We start from the raw sequence: 15427 nt of genomic DNA on the forward strand, positions 1-15427 counted from the left end.
CATCAAGGTGTTCGCTGATTTGTTGTTTGATTATCTTTTCCAGAATATTCCCAGGTACTGAGGTCAGGCTGATAGGTCTGTAGTTTCCTGGATCTATTATTTTCCCTTTTTTGAAGATGGGAACTACATCAGCTCTCTTCCAGTCCTCTGGTAGTTCCCCAGTGCTCCAGGATCTTTGAAAAATATAGTTTGGTGGTTCTGAGATCACATCTGCCAGTTCCTTGAGAACCTTGGGGTATAATCCATCTGGTCCTGGTGATTTGAACTCGTCTAGGCTGGACAGGTGCTCACTTACCATTTTCTTGCCTATCTTAACTTGCGTTTCTATTCTGTTTTTTATGGCACTGGTTTTGGTAGGTTGGACTGTTTTTCCCCTTTGTGTAAAGACAGATGCAAAAAACGAGTTAAATAGTTCTGCTTTCTCTCTGTTGCTTGTCACCGTCTTGCCACTTTCCCCCACTAATGGACCAATCATTTCCTTCACTTTTTTCTTGTTTCTTATATGTTGAAAGAAGCTTTTCTTGTTATTTTTGACTTTGGTCACAAGCCTTAGTTCATTTTGAGCCTTAGCTTCCCTCACTTCATCTTTGCAGGCATGGGCTGTTTGCTGATATTCTGCCTTAGTTATGTGCCCCTCTTTCCACTTCTTATACTTGTCCTTTTTATCTTTCAGTTTATCAGAGAGTTCTTTATGCAGCCATGCTGGTTTTTTTTGAGAGCTGTTATTTTTCTTCTTTGTTGGTATTGTGCTAGACTGGGCCTTTATTATGTCACTTTTCAAAACTTCCCAAGCTTCTTGAGTTGTTGTCCCCTTTAGGATTCTCATCCATGGAATTCTTCCCAAGGTCTCTCTATGTTTATTGAAATTAGCTCTTTTAAAGTCCAAGACTCTAGTTTGGCTGTGTTCTATTGCTTGTGCTTCCATAATGTTGAATTCCAATATTGCATGATCACTTCCCCCCAAGGTTCCTGTGGCTTCGACACTTTTTATCATTTCATCTCTGTTAGTGAGAATTAAATCCAATATGGCTAATCCCCTAGTTCCCTTCTCTACTTTTTGGGAGAGAAAGTTGTCTGCTAGGTTTGTCAGGAATCTGTTAGATCTTCCACTTGGTGCAGAATTTGTCTCCCAGTTGATATCAGGGTAATTAAAGTCCCCCATTACTATTGTGATGCGCTTCCTACATACCTTAGTTAACTGACTAGCAAAAAGTTCATCTTTTTCCTCTGCTTGGTTCAGCGGCCTATAGTATACACCTATGGCAATGTCATTTTTCCCCCTTTTATATTGACCCAAATGCATTCAGGTTTACAGTTTTCATCATTGTTGTGCTCTATTTCTGTAGAGATAAAGTTATTTCTTATATATAGGGCAACTCCACCTCCTCTTTTGTTTAGTCTGTTTCTTTTAAATAATTTAAATGCCTCTAGCTGTGTGTTCCATTTGTGGGTTTCGTCCCACCATGTTTCCGTAATGGCAACAATATCATTTACCTGAACTTCTAGTTCACCCTGCTTACTGTTCATACTCTGCGCATTGGTGTATAGACATTTGAGTCCTTTATGACTGACCCTGTGTTTACTTGCTACATAACTTGTGTGGTGCCTGAGTTCCCCTATTTTCTTAGATTGCCAGGGACAGTGATGTTCTGTATCAATTAACTCACTGTTCCCGTTGTTTAGTTTAAATATTCCTCCAGAAAAGCTGTGAATTTATTGCCAAGTAAGTCAGTCCCTTTCCTGGATGATATGCAGACCATCTCTTTTGTACATTTTTTCATTGGACCAGCTACAGACATTGTGAATAATATAACCAAAGCCTTCTCCTTTACACCACTCCTTTAGCCACATATTAAATTCTGCTATACGCTGGCCTTTTCCATTTTGCTCCTTATACACTGGTAAGACCTCTGAAAAAGTGAGCCTACAGCCTATTCTGCTGAGTTCCTGCCCCACGCTCTGGAAATCAATTCTGCACAGAGTGTACATTGTTTTGGGACAGATCGTTAGTGCCAAGATGTACAATAGCATCCACATTACAGTCTTTGCTGGCATTGTTGACTATTTTGAAAATATGCTTCTTGTCCCTACTGGCAGTAGCACCTGGAAGACACCTGACCTCTTTTGAAACCATCCTTTCCTAAATTTACATCCCTTATAATTGAATCACCAACCAGAAGGTGGCTTCTCTTTTTGGGTACCTTTCTTTTCTTGCATTACTGATGTGTAATACCTGATTCACACTTCTCCCTGTCAAAAAGAAGTTCATCTCGGACCATGGTCCCCTGCTTATTTGAGTTATCATCACAATTACCTTGACCTGTTTCCTTAATGTCCCTGTTAAGGTCAGCAAGGGCACTGTATCTGTTATGCAGGGACACAGCTAAAGCTTTGGATTTATGGTTCACAGCTCTCACCCTGCCAGATCCCACGGTCGTCCACACTGCACTTCTCCTGCAGGATCTTTGCAGTAGAGGGGGCTGATAGCGTGGAGGCTCAGTAGAGTAGGAGGGCTGAACTGAACACCTGATTTCTGCCTGAAGACCACAGATTACAGACCCTAGATGAATAATCTGTCCTTGTAGACTAGTGATTTGTGTACAGATAGGACAGTTTCCCAGTTTGAAAAGAGTGCTGCGAAAGACAGCTGCAAAACAAGTGTTGCACTGAACTAAGCCAGACATGCTGAAATGAAAGGAATCTCAGATGCACATGTGAACCCTTTTTCTGTTAGTGGCCTTGTCCCACCAGAAGGTCATGTTATGCAACAATGCTTGTGGTGGAAGAAGTGAATGTTTCAAAGGTAAGGCACAAGGGTTTTTTTTGTCTGCTATTCTCACCAAATCTAACCCAAACCCACATTTTAGTATGTGATATACAACTTACTCCCAAAGGTGAGAAGTTCAGAGACAACATCACAAATTTTGATGGGTCACCATATTTCTTAAAGCACTCTCCACTTTACCTGGAATGTCCTGGAAAAAAGTATCCTGGGAAAAAACAAGCTCTAACAATTAAAATTGACAAATCTGGAAGAATGTGTTATTCCTTCCAAATGTTTCCCCCCGCCCCAGGATGGTTTTTCAGAAATGCTTATTTCATGCCCATTTTAACAGGGAAGCTTTCTCTTTCTCTTGTTGATGGAGACAGGATTTTTCACCAGCAAATCAAGGTAAGGCATCCAGATTATGATCAATTAACAAATTTAGTTAATCTGCCTCCCATCTGCATTGTAGGATAACTATTTTTTAGGTATCCAGACCTCAGGAATATAGTAGATATATACAGGAGAGATGTTCATCTTTTTTCATATGGTGCTGCAGAATTTTGCATTCAATCCATGTTTGCTACACTGAAGTCATTGAAATAGACACTAATTAGACTGCACTATTGAAACAGAAATTTGTTGAAGCATTCTGCCAAAACAAAAAGTGCTCTTGTACATTTTATATAAACTAGCAAAAACAGAGAATGCTGGAAAAATCTGTATCTGTGTTGCATCTATATTCAGTGTTATATAGGAGTCGGAGTCACTGAATCTAGTGAGATTCACTTCAAAGTAGGCATACGAAGTAGGCATTATCTAGTGTTGTTTTTTTTAAAAAAACCAGGGTTTTGATCATACATACATGGTTGCAATTTTTTTTACCTTTCCCTTATAAACACACCTTCAAAGAAGCAGCTTTGTTGAGTGATGCCTTTACTTGTCTATCAGTAGGCAAATAGTTATTATTGGGGGGGAAATTCCTTAGGTTTTGCCCACTTCATCTTTGGTCCCACTAAATATTGAAATGTGGCCCCTGAAGCTTTTCCCTGGTTTTCCAAACACTCTCTTCCACTGCTGTAAACATTTACAAAAGAAATGGAAAGAAATCACTGTCTTGTTGTGTTGGGCATATACAAAACCTATTCTGTAGGCCTTGAGAGACAGAATATATTCCTGGGGAGAGGGGAAAAAAGGCATTCATTTTTTGCTCTGCAAGGTACATTGTAATATCCATGCCTCTATTTCTGATAACAAAATACTGATTTGCATGCACAGACATCATAATCTACCAAAATGCTTCATGTAGGGACATAATCTGAAATCTCATTACTTCAATTTTCTTGTCTCCTTATGATAAACTTCAGAAAGGTTCTTATACTATTAACCAAAATACCGCTTCCTAAGAGTGTTTGATGTGAAATGATAAGGCGTAGGGAAAAAAAAATCTGATCTGATGGGGATAGTGATTTTTGCTATTGCTGATAAGTAACTTAAAGACAGTATCCATTGTAGAGATTGCAGTTAATTGTACAAGCACTAACTTTTGTTTAAAATTCTTTCTGGCACATAGTAATAATGCCAAGTTCAAAGACAGTCCCAACATGTTGCTTAGTCTGACTGGCATGCCATGGCCTACACTCCATAAAGTAGGCAAGGCACGGGGAAAAAATAATTTTAGTTGATTTTACATTGATACGGATTTTGTGCCAAACAATTATTCATTCCTTTTTTCTCATCAAAAATAATAATTTGATGGTCCTTGATGATAATTCCAATCATCTTGAAGTTACTGATTTATCTGACACTACAAAATATTGTCATCTAAAAAGCCTTGGCTATTTGACAGGCTGTCTTTCTATAAACACATGGTTTCTATCTGTCCCATAAGGCCCAATACTGTTGACAAGCATTGGGGCCCAGGTTTGAGAACAAAGCTGCGTAATAGAGTGAGCTCCTGTTATTTGTCCCAGCTCCTGCCCACCTAGCAGTTTGAAAGCATGCAAACGCAAGTAGATTAATAGGTACTACTTCAATGGGAAAGCATCAGGGTTCTGTGCACCTTTGGCATATATTCATGCTGGCCACATGACCATGGAAATTCTCTTTGGACATCACTGGCTCCCTCGGTCAAGAAACAGAGATGAGCACCACACCCTACAGCCAGACACGACTGACAGGGAAATCTTTACCTTTTGCTTAGGAAAAGCTTGGCTAGGATATTATACTATCTTCATCTTCATTACGAAACTAACTCACAAACCTATTTTATGACCATGGCTATCCTAGGACAAAGTTCCCCAACCTTTGCAGACCAGTGGAGGAGAGCAGGGAGGGGGGATGATTACATGTGCACGGTGGATGAGCGTGTGCACACTTGCTCACTGCTCGTGTGTGAATGCATGTGCAAGTGCACTCGTCCACCACTTCCAGAGCCCAGTTCCAAAAGACTGAAGGCCCAGTACTGGGCCACAGCCCGGGAGTTGGGGACCCCTGTCCTAGGACACATGAACTGAGAAGAGTGTGTGGGAAATAAAAAATATAGCCCCTTACTCTCTAATAGGATAGGAATGAACAAACATAAAATAGGCTCTACAATAGTGATTTAAAGCTTTAACTTTGAACTTTATGCTATTTGTAATCTGCTGAGCTCTGAATAAATATATATTGCAAAGTATGTAATTCTATATATATTTGGAACTTACATATTTTAACTGTGGGAAAAGAGGAAGAGAAAGTAGCATATGCATAGAAGTTTCAGATGGGAACTATCAGTGCAAAGTAAGAATTATGAGTGGGTGGTCGGTAAAAGGAAAGTATAAAAATGTTGGTTAAAGTCTGGTTCGGGGCCATTGGTCTATAGCTGTTCTATTGGAATCTGCTATTGCCATTTGGTCCTTATTGCAATGGGTTACTGATGCAAGTAGTGTTATGTTCTTATACTATGTTCCAAATTATTAAAAAATAAACCTCTGAATCTTAAAGTAAGAATTGTTCTTTGTGTTACTGTCTTTTTTCCTCTTCTATTGTTTTTTTCCATGACAAGTGGGTGTACTGATATTGTAGTCAAGATGAATTTTCCAAACTGCTGCTTTCTAGTCCATACCTAGAATATTATGCCCAGTTCCAACTCCACAGAATGAATATTAACAAACCTGAATGTGTCCACAGGTGAATAACCAAGAGGATAAGTGACTTGGAAGGAAAAAGTTATGAGAAATGATTGAAATTGTTGAGTATATTGTGGAAAGACATGACAGATGTCTTCAGGTGTCTGATGGTCTGTCATGCAGATTACTATCAGAACATCTCAAGAAGATGTGACAACAATGAATTTAAATTATAAGGATTTCAACTGGAAATCAGAAACTATTTTTCGAATATTAACAACTGTTCAGTAAAAGGACCACTTACCTTGGAAGACAATGGACTCTCCTTCACTGAAAGTGTTTAAATAGAGACTGCTTAGTAGTGGTCAGGGGGTTGGACCAAATGATGTTCAACTCCCTTCCAACCCTTATATTTCAAGACTGTATTCGTTATGCTGACTGGGGATTATGAGAGCTTTAATCCAAAACTTTTTGCTAGGGGAGTAGTTAGGAGTTCTAAATAAGCTTCTTTAATAGAATGCAGGCTCCTTTGTGTTGATACTACCTTAGAAGTCTACATATGCTTAAATAGTTGGGCAAGGTAAACTGCATTACTAGTATATTTATATTCTAGTAATTTTTAAGAAATTCAGAAATCTACTTACCTCACAATGAATATTTTGTGTATTTTGACTTTGTAATTTAAGATAGAGTTGTCCAAAACATAAACCTCAAAAATAGATGGGTGAACTATGCTTGAACACTGGTAACTGAGCAAGCATTCTTCCACAGTTGGATGATAAAGCACCAATTCCTATGCCGTATGCAATCTTCAGGGCTACTCTCACTTTAAATATGTGATTTTTGTCATCACACTTGGAGATCTGGATGCAGTGTAAAGCCCATGCAGTTGTTGTATTCATTTAATGTTGGTAGGTTTATTTTTTTAACCTCAGCTACTGATTGTATTTATGCAGTTTTTTTATACTGTTTTATGTTTTTCTACAGTTTTTAATTGTTACATGCCCAGAGTCATGAATTTATATGGGGTATCATATAAACTGAAATAATAAATAAGTAAATAATCTAATGCCAAACTTGTCTAATGTTATTTAATACATTTATTTAATGCCAAACTTGCCTAATGTTTCACAATGTGAAATAACAATATGTCCCTACTCTGCAGGGCAAAGAAGGAAAAAAGACATCCTTATTCACCTGGCTTCATAACAGCCCTGGTATTCTGTTCCAACCTACGACCGGCCCTGTTGGAATGTCAGGGACAACCCCTTTTTATATTCAAAAGCTAAATGAAAAAGTTCAAACAAAAGTTAAACAAATACAGACCAAGACTTTATCAGAAGCTCTTCAAATGGTTGCCTTTAGCAACCAGCACCTCCCACACATTCCCCTTTTAAACAGCAGTCTCAAGGCGTGGCTTCTCATTGCCTTCTCCCGAGTTGCCTTATTGCTTTCCTTTGCTCAGTTCTGCTAGATTGCCTCCTGCTCCTAGCGTCCCTGATCAGAGCCAGCTGTGGATCGTCTTCTTCCAATCTTTCAGGCTCACACAGCTGGGTGTGAGGAGGAACAAGACAGGAGGGGCCTGGCTGAGAGTTCTGCGGTGCATCAGAACCTTCCTTTGACACCAAAGGCTCCCCAAACCCCTCCTCCTCCTCCTCCTCCTCTTCAGAATTGTCCGACTCAGCTGCCGAAACCACAGGCTGACGCTGAATCACAACACCTGGCATGTATACCCAGCAGAATCTGGCAATAACAAAAGTTGCCCTTTGGGTCCTACAGAATGACTTGGTTTTACTTGTTCTGTACACACTTTTTGAATTAAAGTGATCTCATCTTCTTGCCAGCACAGTGAAGGATTGCTTAAAGACACATTTTAAAATTCATCTGAAGTGCACCTACTGCATCATTCCTGCTCTCAATATTACGCAATGTTACTGAGAACATGTTCGTAAAAGAACGTTTGTGAAGCTTTTATCAGTCTGCCATGACAGCATGGCAGAAAAAGCAAGGTTAGGATTAGTTACATGAGGAGTATTTAGTTATGTTTTATAGGGCTGATAGGCCACTCCAATTACAACCAATCAAGGATAGGGACCTTTCTCAACTCCATATTCCTTTCTATCTGCAGTGAATTTTGTGTATGAGGAAAAATCATGTGGCATAAACTTTCTGAGACTGTACCAGTTTGGAATACAAATGGGAGTTTAAGTTGTTTACAAAAATATCTCAATTTTTCTCAGGTGGAAAAGAAATGCAACATGTTCCCCTCACTTTTAATGTGATAATATTTCATCAGCCAATGTTTTACATTCATGGCAAAGTTCCAGTAATATTCCACAGCCAGATTTTTTAAAAATGTACAATTATTATATGATCATTTGATGTTCTGCAATAGCACACGTGGTTCTGCAAGCATCTAAAAAAATTAAACAGTATGTAAAGGCTAATCTGTGAATAATAAAAAGCAGCTGAATTGTTTACAGTCTTAAGGTTTTCCCAGAAAAAGAAACTCCTTGTTTTATTTGCCTCTTCTATGCTCTGGCTTCAAGTCACCCACCCAGAGTTGTGCTATGGAGCAGTTCTCAGAGAATGAGAAGGGTAGAAATTAAGCTTGACAGATTTCAAATAAAGCTTTATTCTTGAACCAAATGATTTGAAGTTATGGTATGAAAAACTGTGTGTCAAGTTGTTTCAAACTTAGAAATAAAAAACTGGAATAAACACTTCTAGAAATCCCAAAGGCCAAGGGGCTTTAATAAGCTGCTTCTGCCTTCTGTTAATCTGTACCCTGAGTTCGTTAAATATTTAAAGAGCAATGTAAAGAAAGGCCTTAAATATTCACTTATTTGCTCACCATTGATACAAATTTACAGCACTGTCCTTCCAGTACGGGGCCAGTATACTGATAAAAGTAAAGTGCGCTAAACTTTTTTAAAGCTCTTCTACAGAATTTTCTGTATTTACAGTAGACAATCACAGACAGTACCACCCATCGTTCTAATTATCCTAAGGTATTTGGGATAACTGCTGACTGAACAGGTGTTATAATTTCAAAAAAAACTAAAAACAAATGGCATTAGAAATGATCTTGCATTCCAGCACATGACACAACTTCATACTGGACAAAGGAGTCACTTGACAACAACTGTACCAAGTTGTACATGGTATGTGTGTATAAGACTGTCTGCCTTAAAATTAAAGTTGGAGATGTCAGCAGAAGTGCAGACACACGCAACAGCCTCCTACAGCAACTCCTGCTCATCATCTTCTGATCCAGAAGGTCCTTGTCGTACCTCCTCATACCATTTGTTGGTGAGGCTTTTCATCTGTATGCGCCCATGATGTAGGTCCTACGTAAAGAGAAGGTGCATTAGAAAGTTAGAATTGCACTTCTCCACCTGCCTGTGTATAAGGCAGTACAACTTTAATTCTGCAGTACGTATGAAATTAAATAGATCTGATATGCTAGGTTTAAAGAAGACAGTGCTATGATAGCATTAACATGGAGAGATGATGAAGAGTTCCACTGAAAAATCTCAGGTCTTTCTCTCTTTAAGTATATATTTCGAAAGCAGTAAGCCACAGAGAGAGAGAGAGAAAAAAATAAAAAAAATGGAAATTTCAAGTGATAAGATACGTCATTCAGAAGTATGTGGCTCTTCACATTGTTTACTTGGTTTCCTAAAATGAATGAACAATGTTTTGTCCTTTTGTTACAGCAATGTTACTTGTGTACACTCCCTGCAAGGTAGCTTAATGGGATGCGAACAAAGCACATGGTTTGTTCCATAGACAGACCATATCATGTTGTGGCTCAGAAGTCTGGTCAGATTGCTTCCACGTGGGTCAAGATGCAGTGGAAGAAAAACATTTAGACTATTCCAGATTTCAACTGAAGGAACTCCACAATGGACAAGCAAGGCAAGGCTGACACACCTCTCACCCCTCTTCATATGGTCTCACCATCAATCTTCTCAGCCCTGCCCCCAACCTTCTGAGCTACCACTACACTCGAATTCAAGTACAGCATGAGTACCACTAGAGCAATTCAAGACCAACTTGGCCAACCTATTTTTTCCCACATATTCCTTCTCCATTGCCCTTCCCTGCCACCATGAAATTGCCACCTGCTAGCACCCATCCACCTAGTACACCTAACTCAATCACCTTACCTCTTCTGTCACTGCTTGCCTTTCTTCCCTGCTGCCATTCTACATTCACCTGCCAAGCTTCCGTGCCACTAAATGCTTTTTAACCTGTTGTCTCCTATTCCAAGCTGTCTCTATTGAAACTTGTGTGCTCTAGGTCTGTGCACAGATGAAACATGCAGTCTAGTCCCAATACTGACTGGCCCTTGGAATCTTTCATACATCCCAATCAAATTATTAAATTAAGATACCTAACTCAGAATCGGACTAAAACACTATCATCTCCTTTAATAGGCATTATATGGCCAGAGTGTTTCAATGATTTCTTTTCACATGCCAAAAACAACAACCCCACATTAAGGAGAATTTACAAGTAACCACAGTGGCCTTTGTAGGACAAAACTATGGTTAGGTGTTTCAACATCAATCCTAGATGTTATATGGCTGGTGAAAATAATTCACCGTAATTTCTTGATTCCCATGAACAAGAAACTTATATCTGCATGGATTTACATTGTGCTAAACCAGTGTGGTTGTTTTTGATTTAATGTGAATGGGGAGAGGTCTAGGATTGTTTCAGGACAGTGACTTTTAGTCTATTTTTGGTTTAGATTGCAACAGTAGTTTAAGCAGACATGTGAGTAGGAATACGCATTCTGTTATTCCTGTGGGGTTTTTTTTAGTTTTTTGCTCCCTTCTCGAAAAGTCTCCCAATCAATTAAAAAGCACAAATCAAGAAGAGCTCAAGAGAAGGAAAATGTGCCACAAATTTGTCGACAGGCTATGATTACTCTGTTTATCTGCAACACTGACTCTTGATTTGATTCTAATTTTGTTCAGCTAACTATGCTTAGAACAACTCACGGCTGAGGTGCCTGAACTCTACTCAGTTAAATGAGGTTTCTATAAAGAGACAGTCAAAATGTTAGTACAGGAAGCTTATTCATACATTGGGTTATTTCAAAACAAATAGCAGTCACTGTATTCTTGGGTATCAAATTAGATTGAAAGTCAATCTGCTATAGGATTTGTTTAGGCAGAACCTACCTCTTGAGTGAGCCGTCTGGTAAAGAAAGGATTCAGATATTTGACATCAAGCCACATAAAGCCTTTCAGATCCTGCCGCTTTATATAATGAGCTTCATATTCTTCCTCTGTGAGTTCAGACAAGTGTTCAGATTCAATGGTGTTTCCCTGAGAGGAGATGATTATAATGAAAAAAAACAATAGTTTCTTTGACGTTCCTTCACCCTACCATTTTATCTACTGTGTTTACATGCAATTCAACAAAGGTGTCAATAACTTTATAGCTACGATGGAAAAATTAAGGAAGTCACTACAGGCATATTCAAAAATTAAAGATCATATAAAAGAAGAAAGAAATCTTGACCTGCATTTAACCATTTCAAGAGCTGATTTCTGACTGGCACGGACTTTAGATGTGTGCTGTTTTATAACTTTGGCAGTGCACACTGCACCAAATGTGACAGAAAATAAAGCAGCAAAAGAACCTTCTAGGAACCGGTATTTTATTAGTCAGGTCATTATCACAAAAATGGCTTGTCTGTTTTGTGATTTTACCTTCCAGCTGCCTTTTTACCTGATCTGAATGTAGACCAGCCACCTCAAAACAAAGGGTGGTTGAGAAAAACGCTAGGAGGAAAAGTCCACATTGCAAAATGACCAACACTGTACAATTTTACAACTGCATTGCAGCACAAAGTAAAAAAATGGAAGCACACAGCCTAGCAAGTACATCTTTTCCAAAATGTTTCCAACCTTCTTCTGACAAGCACATGTGAGGCACTAAGTGATGGGGATTTAAATATTTAAAGGGTCTGGCTGGAATTACATCTGAGCATTCCAGCACATATTTATTTATTTAGTTAGTTAGTTAGTTTTATATACCGCCCTATTCCCGAAGGACTCAGGGCGGTTTACAGGGCAAAATTTAAAAGACAATATAAAAGTTGAAATAGACATAGAATTAAAATGAACATATACCCATTAATATGTAGAAACACTTAAGTTAATGCTTCCTTAAGTAACACCAGCTGCCTACAATTAGTGCAGGTTCGAGTCCCACCAGGCTCAAGGTTGACTCAGCCTTCCATCCTTCTGAGGTAGGTAAAATGAGAACCCAGATTGTTGGGGGCAATAAGCTGACTTTGTAATAATGCCGCTTGGGGGGGGCAAAAGCCCTAATAAGCAGGCATATACATAGAATGAAGGCTATTGCTAAGCACATTGATTTGTGCTTTAGATTGTAAGCCGCCCTGAGTCTTCGGAGAAGGTCGGGATATAAATAGGATTTTTTAAAAAGTGCCTCTTATATAGACTGACATGCTTTCATATTACAGTATCAGAGTAACCCATGATTAATTTAATTGGGATTTAGTGAAAGACAATACCTCACTAAGTGTGACAAACCCTAGGTGTCAAACTGCCGGCCTGTGGGCCGGACATGCCATCTGGAAGCTGTGCCCACACCATTGCCGGCAATGGCAAAACCGTCTCAATACATTGCGCAACGTCACATGACGTCGCGAATTTGACATGTCTGTGCTAAGAGGACTGAAGAGAGAGAATTCAGATCCTTGTTTTTTCAATCTCTACCATACAACCTCATATATAAAATTAATCCCATCCAGACTCATTAGGAAAATGGGTTTAGACTTATATAACCTCTAATTTCTGGTCTAGTGCCAGAACACCAGAGATGCAACATATTCTTTGACTGAGCAAAGCAAGAATTAGCTTTCCCCAAAATGCTGCTTTTCATTTGGTTTCACTTCCGATAGAACTGGAGAGATGTGCTCAGAGGACAAGTAAGAAACAGGGAAAAAAGAAATGGGGAGCAAGGAAACCCAAAAACCCAATTATCCCCTCTGCAGGGAATATCTGCCAAATGCCAAGATCTTATTGTAAGACATAAGAGGGATCTCGTATTTAATAGCATGTATAATATTGCACAAAACTTAGGTACTAATAAAATCACATCAGAAATAAAGGCTATTCCTGTGACCCTGGGAAGGAGGTAAGAGAACAAATTAGTTTTTATAATGGGGGTTTCTCATTAAAACCTTCCTTCTTTTTAAGACTGCCCCGTGCTTCTAAATTGCCACTAGATCTGTTATATTTTATCTTTCTGAGCTTTGAGAAAGAAGATCCAAAGCATCTTTTCTATTTGCCTAGAAGAGCTGGGCTGGAAGAAGACATCCTGGGTAGAAGATAAGCCCTCACCACTGGACAAACTAGGCACTGTTGGAGAGTTCTAACTGGCCAATGGCTGCCCATTGTTATTATTTTTTACTGGAAACTCTTAGAAAGCAAGGTCTGCCAGGGACGTTTTTAAATCACTCCTCCCAGTTTGTAACATTAAACTATAAACTTGGTCTACAAAATACAGTATATGGTTCACCCAACATCCAAAGCAAAGAAGCTATGTAATAATTATGCATTGTCTGTGAATACTTCAACTGAATGCATACAAGCATAAGACTAAATAGTACTACTGATGCTACAGGATTAAGTATGGGTGAGCCTTAGGTTTGCATGCAAATTCTACTTACTTCATATAGTATAACTGCAGGATTAGAAGCTCTTGTCCCTGTTTTCAATTAACTGTCATTATGTATTTGGTCCACCATAAAAAAAATAATGATTACAAGTGGTCCTCAACTTACAACTGTTCATTTATCAATGGTATGAAGTTAGAACAACCTTGGAAAAAAGAACTTACAAGTCGTTCTTGACGTTACAATTGTCATACAACTTCCACAATAAAATAGAACAGAACAACAGAGTTGGAAGGGACCATGGAGGCCTTCTAGTCCAACCCCCTGCTCAGGCAAGAAACCCTATATACCATTTCAGACAAATGGTTGTCCAATCTCTTCTTAAAAACTTCCAGTGTGGAGCATTCACAACTTATGGGGGCAGGTTGTTCCACCCACTAATTGTTCTAACTGTCACCACATTTTTCCTTAGTTCTAGATTGCTTCTCTCCTTGATTAGCTTCCATGCATTACTTGTCCTGCCTTCAGGTGCTTTGGAGAACAGCTTGATTCCCTGTTCTTTGTGGCAGCCTATTAAATAATGGAATACTGCTAGTCCTTCTCTTCATTAAACTATACATACCCAATTCCAAAAACTGTTTTTTATGTTTTCACCTCCAGTCCCCTAATCATCTTTGCTGCTCTTCTCTACATTCTTTCTAGAGTCTCAACATCTTTTTTACACTGTGGCAACCAAAACTGGATCCAGTATTCCAAGCGTGGTCTTACCAAGGCATTATAAAGTGGTATTAACACTTCACATGATCTTGATTCTATCTTTCCGTTAATGCAGCCTAGCACTGTGTTGGCTTTTCTGTCAGCTGCATCACACTGCTGGCTCATATTTAAGTGATTATGCAGTAGGACTCCAAGATCCCTCTCAGTTACTACTATTGAGCAAGGTACCACCTATACTGTACCTGTGCATTTGGTTTTCCTTGCCTAAATGTAGAACCTTACTTTTTTCACCATTGAATTTCATTTTGTTAGATAGTGCCCAATGTTCAAATCTGTCCAGATCCTCCTGTATCTTAAGCCTATCTTCTGTTGGCTATTCCTGCCAGCTTGGTATTGTCTGCAAATTTGTTGAGTTCCCCATCTATCCCCTCATCCAAATCATTGATGAAGATGTTGAGGCCTAAAACAGAGCCTTGGAATACCCACTGCATACCTCTTTCCATGTAGATGCAGTTCCATTGAGGACTACACGTTGAGTGTGGTTGGTCAGCCAGTTATGAATCCATCTGGCAGTGATGCTGTCTAACCCACATTTTTCTGTCTTATCAAGTAGTAGATTGTAGTCTACTTTATCAAGTAGTAGATTGTAGTCTACTTTATGAAATGCCTTACTGATGTCAATGGTTGCAGAATTATAATTTGCAACATTCCCAGCAGGCTGGGAATTGAGGAAGTCAGATTCACTTAACGGCTGCTTGATTCACTTAAATATCACATGATTTGCTTAATAACTGCAGTAAAATGGTTGCAAAATCAACCATAGGGTCATGCAAAGACTTGCTTAACACCCGCATTACTTAACAACAAAATTACAACAAAATCCCAGTTGTAATTGCAGTCATAGGTCAAGGACTACTTGTAGTATTAGTTATGGATTAGGAATTCAACTATGCTAATATACCAAAGCTCAAAGATCTTTAACCATGGTTTATCTAGGTTCAAACATCATGGTTTCAATATACCCAATTGAAAGCTAGGTGGAATTTAGATCAAAAGGTTGGCATCACAATTACAGATCAAAATTTAGTAAAACAAATTAGAGATTTAAATTGTGCACATATAAAGAGGATATATAATGCTTTAATTGAATTGGATTCGGAAACGGAATTG

At 38.8% G+C, this 15427-nt stretch overlaps 1 protein-coding gene and 1 long non-coding RNA gene across 4 annotated transcripts in view; one reads left to right on the forward strand and one right to left on the reverse strand.

Moving 5' to 3' along the window:
- The window catches only part of LOC310637163, a 554476-nt gene extending 550991 nt beyond the window's left edge, over positions 1–3485 (forward strand). The window contains exon 3 of the long non-coding RNA XR_014491881.1: positions 3471–3485. This is a non-coding gene — a long non-coding RNA (uncharacterized lncRNA). The remainder of the gene's footprint in view (positions 1–3470) is intronic.
- A 4645-nt stretch (positions 3486–8130) lies between these two features.
- Positions 8131–15427, reverse strand: part of SLC9A8 (solute carrier family 9 member A8) — a 70445-nt gene continuing 63148 nt past the window's right edge. For 2 of the 3 annotated variants that reach the window (XM_083358016.1, XM_083358018.1), the window contains 2 exons: positions 11070–11216; positions 8131–9224 (listed from right to left, as the gene is read on the reverse strand). In XM_083358016.1, the coding sequence (XP_083214142.1) occupies positions 9117–9224; positions 11070–11216 (255 nt within the window). In that variant the 3' untranslated portion in view covers positions 8131–9116. Of the gene's footprint in view, positions 9225–11069; positions 11217–15427 lie in introns of those variants that run through there. The other variant, XM_083358017.1, reaches the window with a different exon arrangement.

This window comes from Vipera ursinii, assembly GCF_947247035.1.
Source record: "Vipera ursinii genome assembly, chromosome: 3".
Classification (NCBI taxonomy): Eukaryota; Metazoa; Chordata; class Lepidosauria; order Squamata; family Viperidae; genus Vipera; species Vipera ursinii.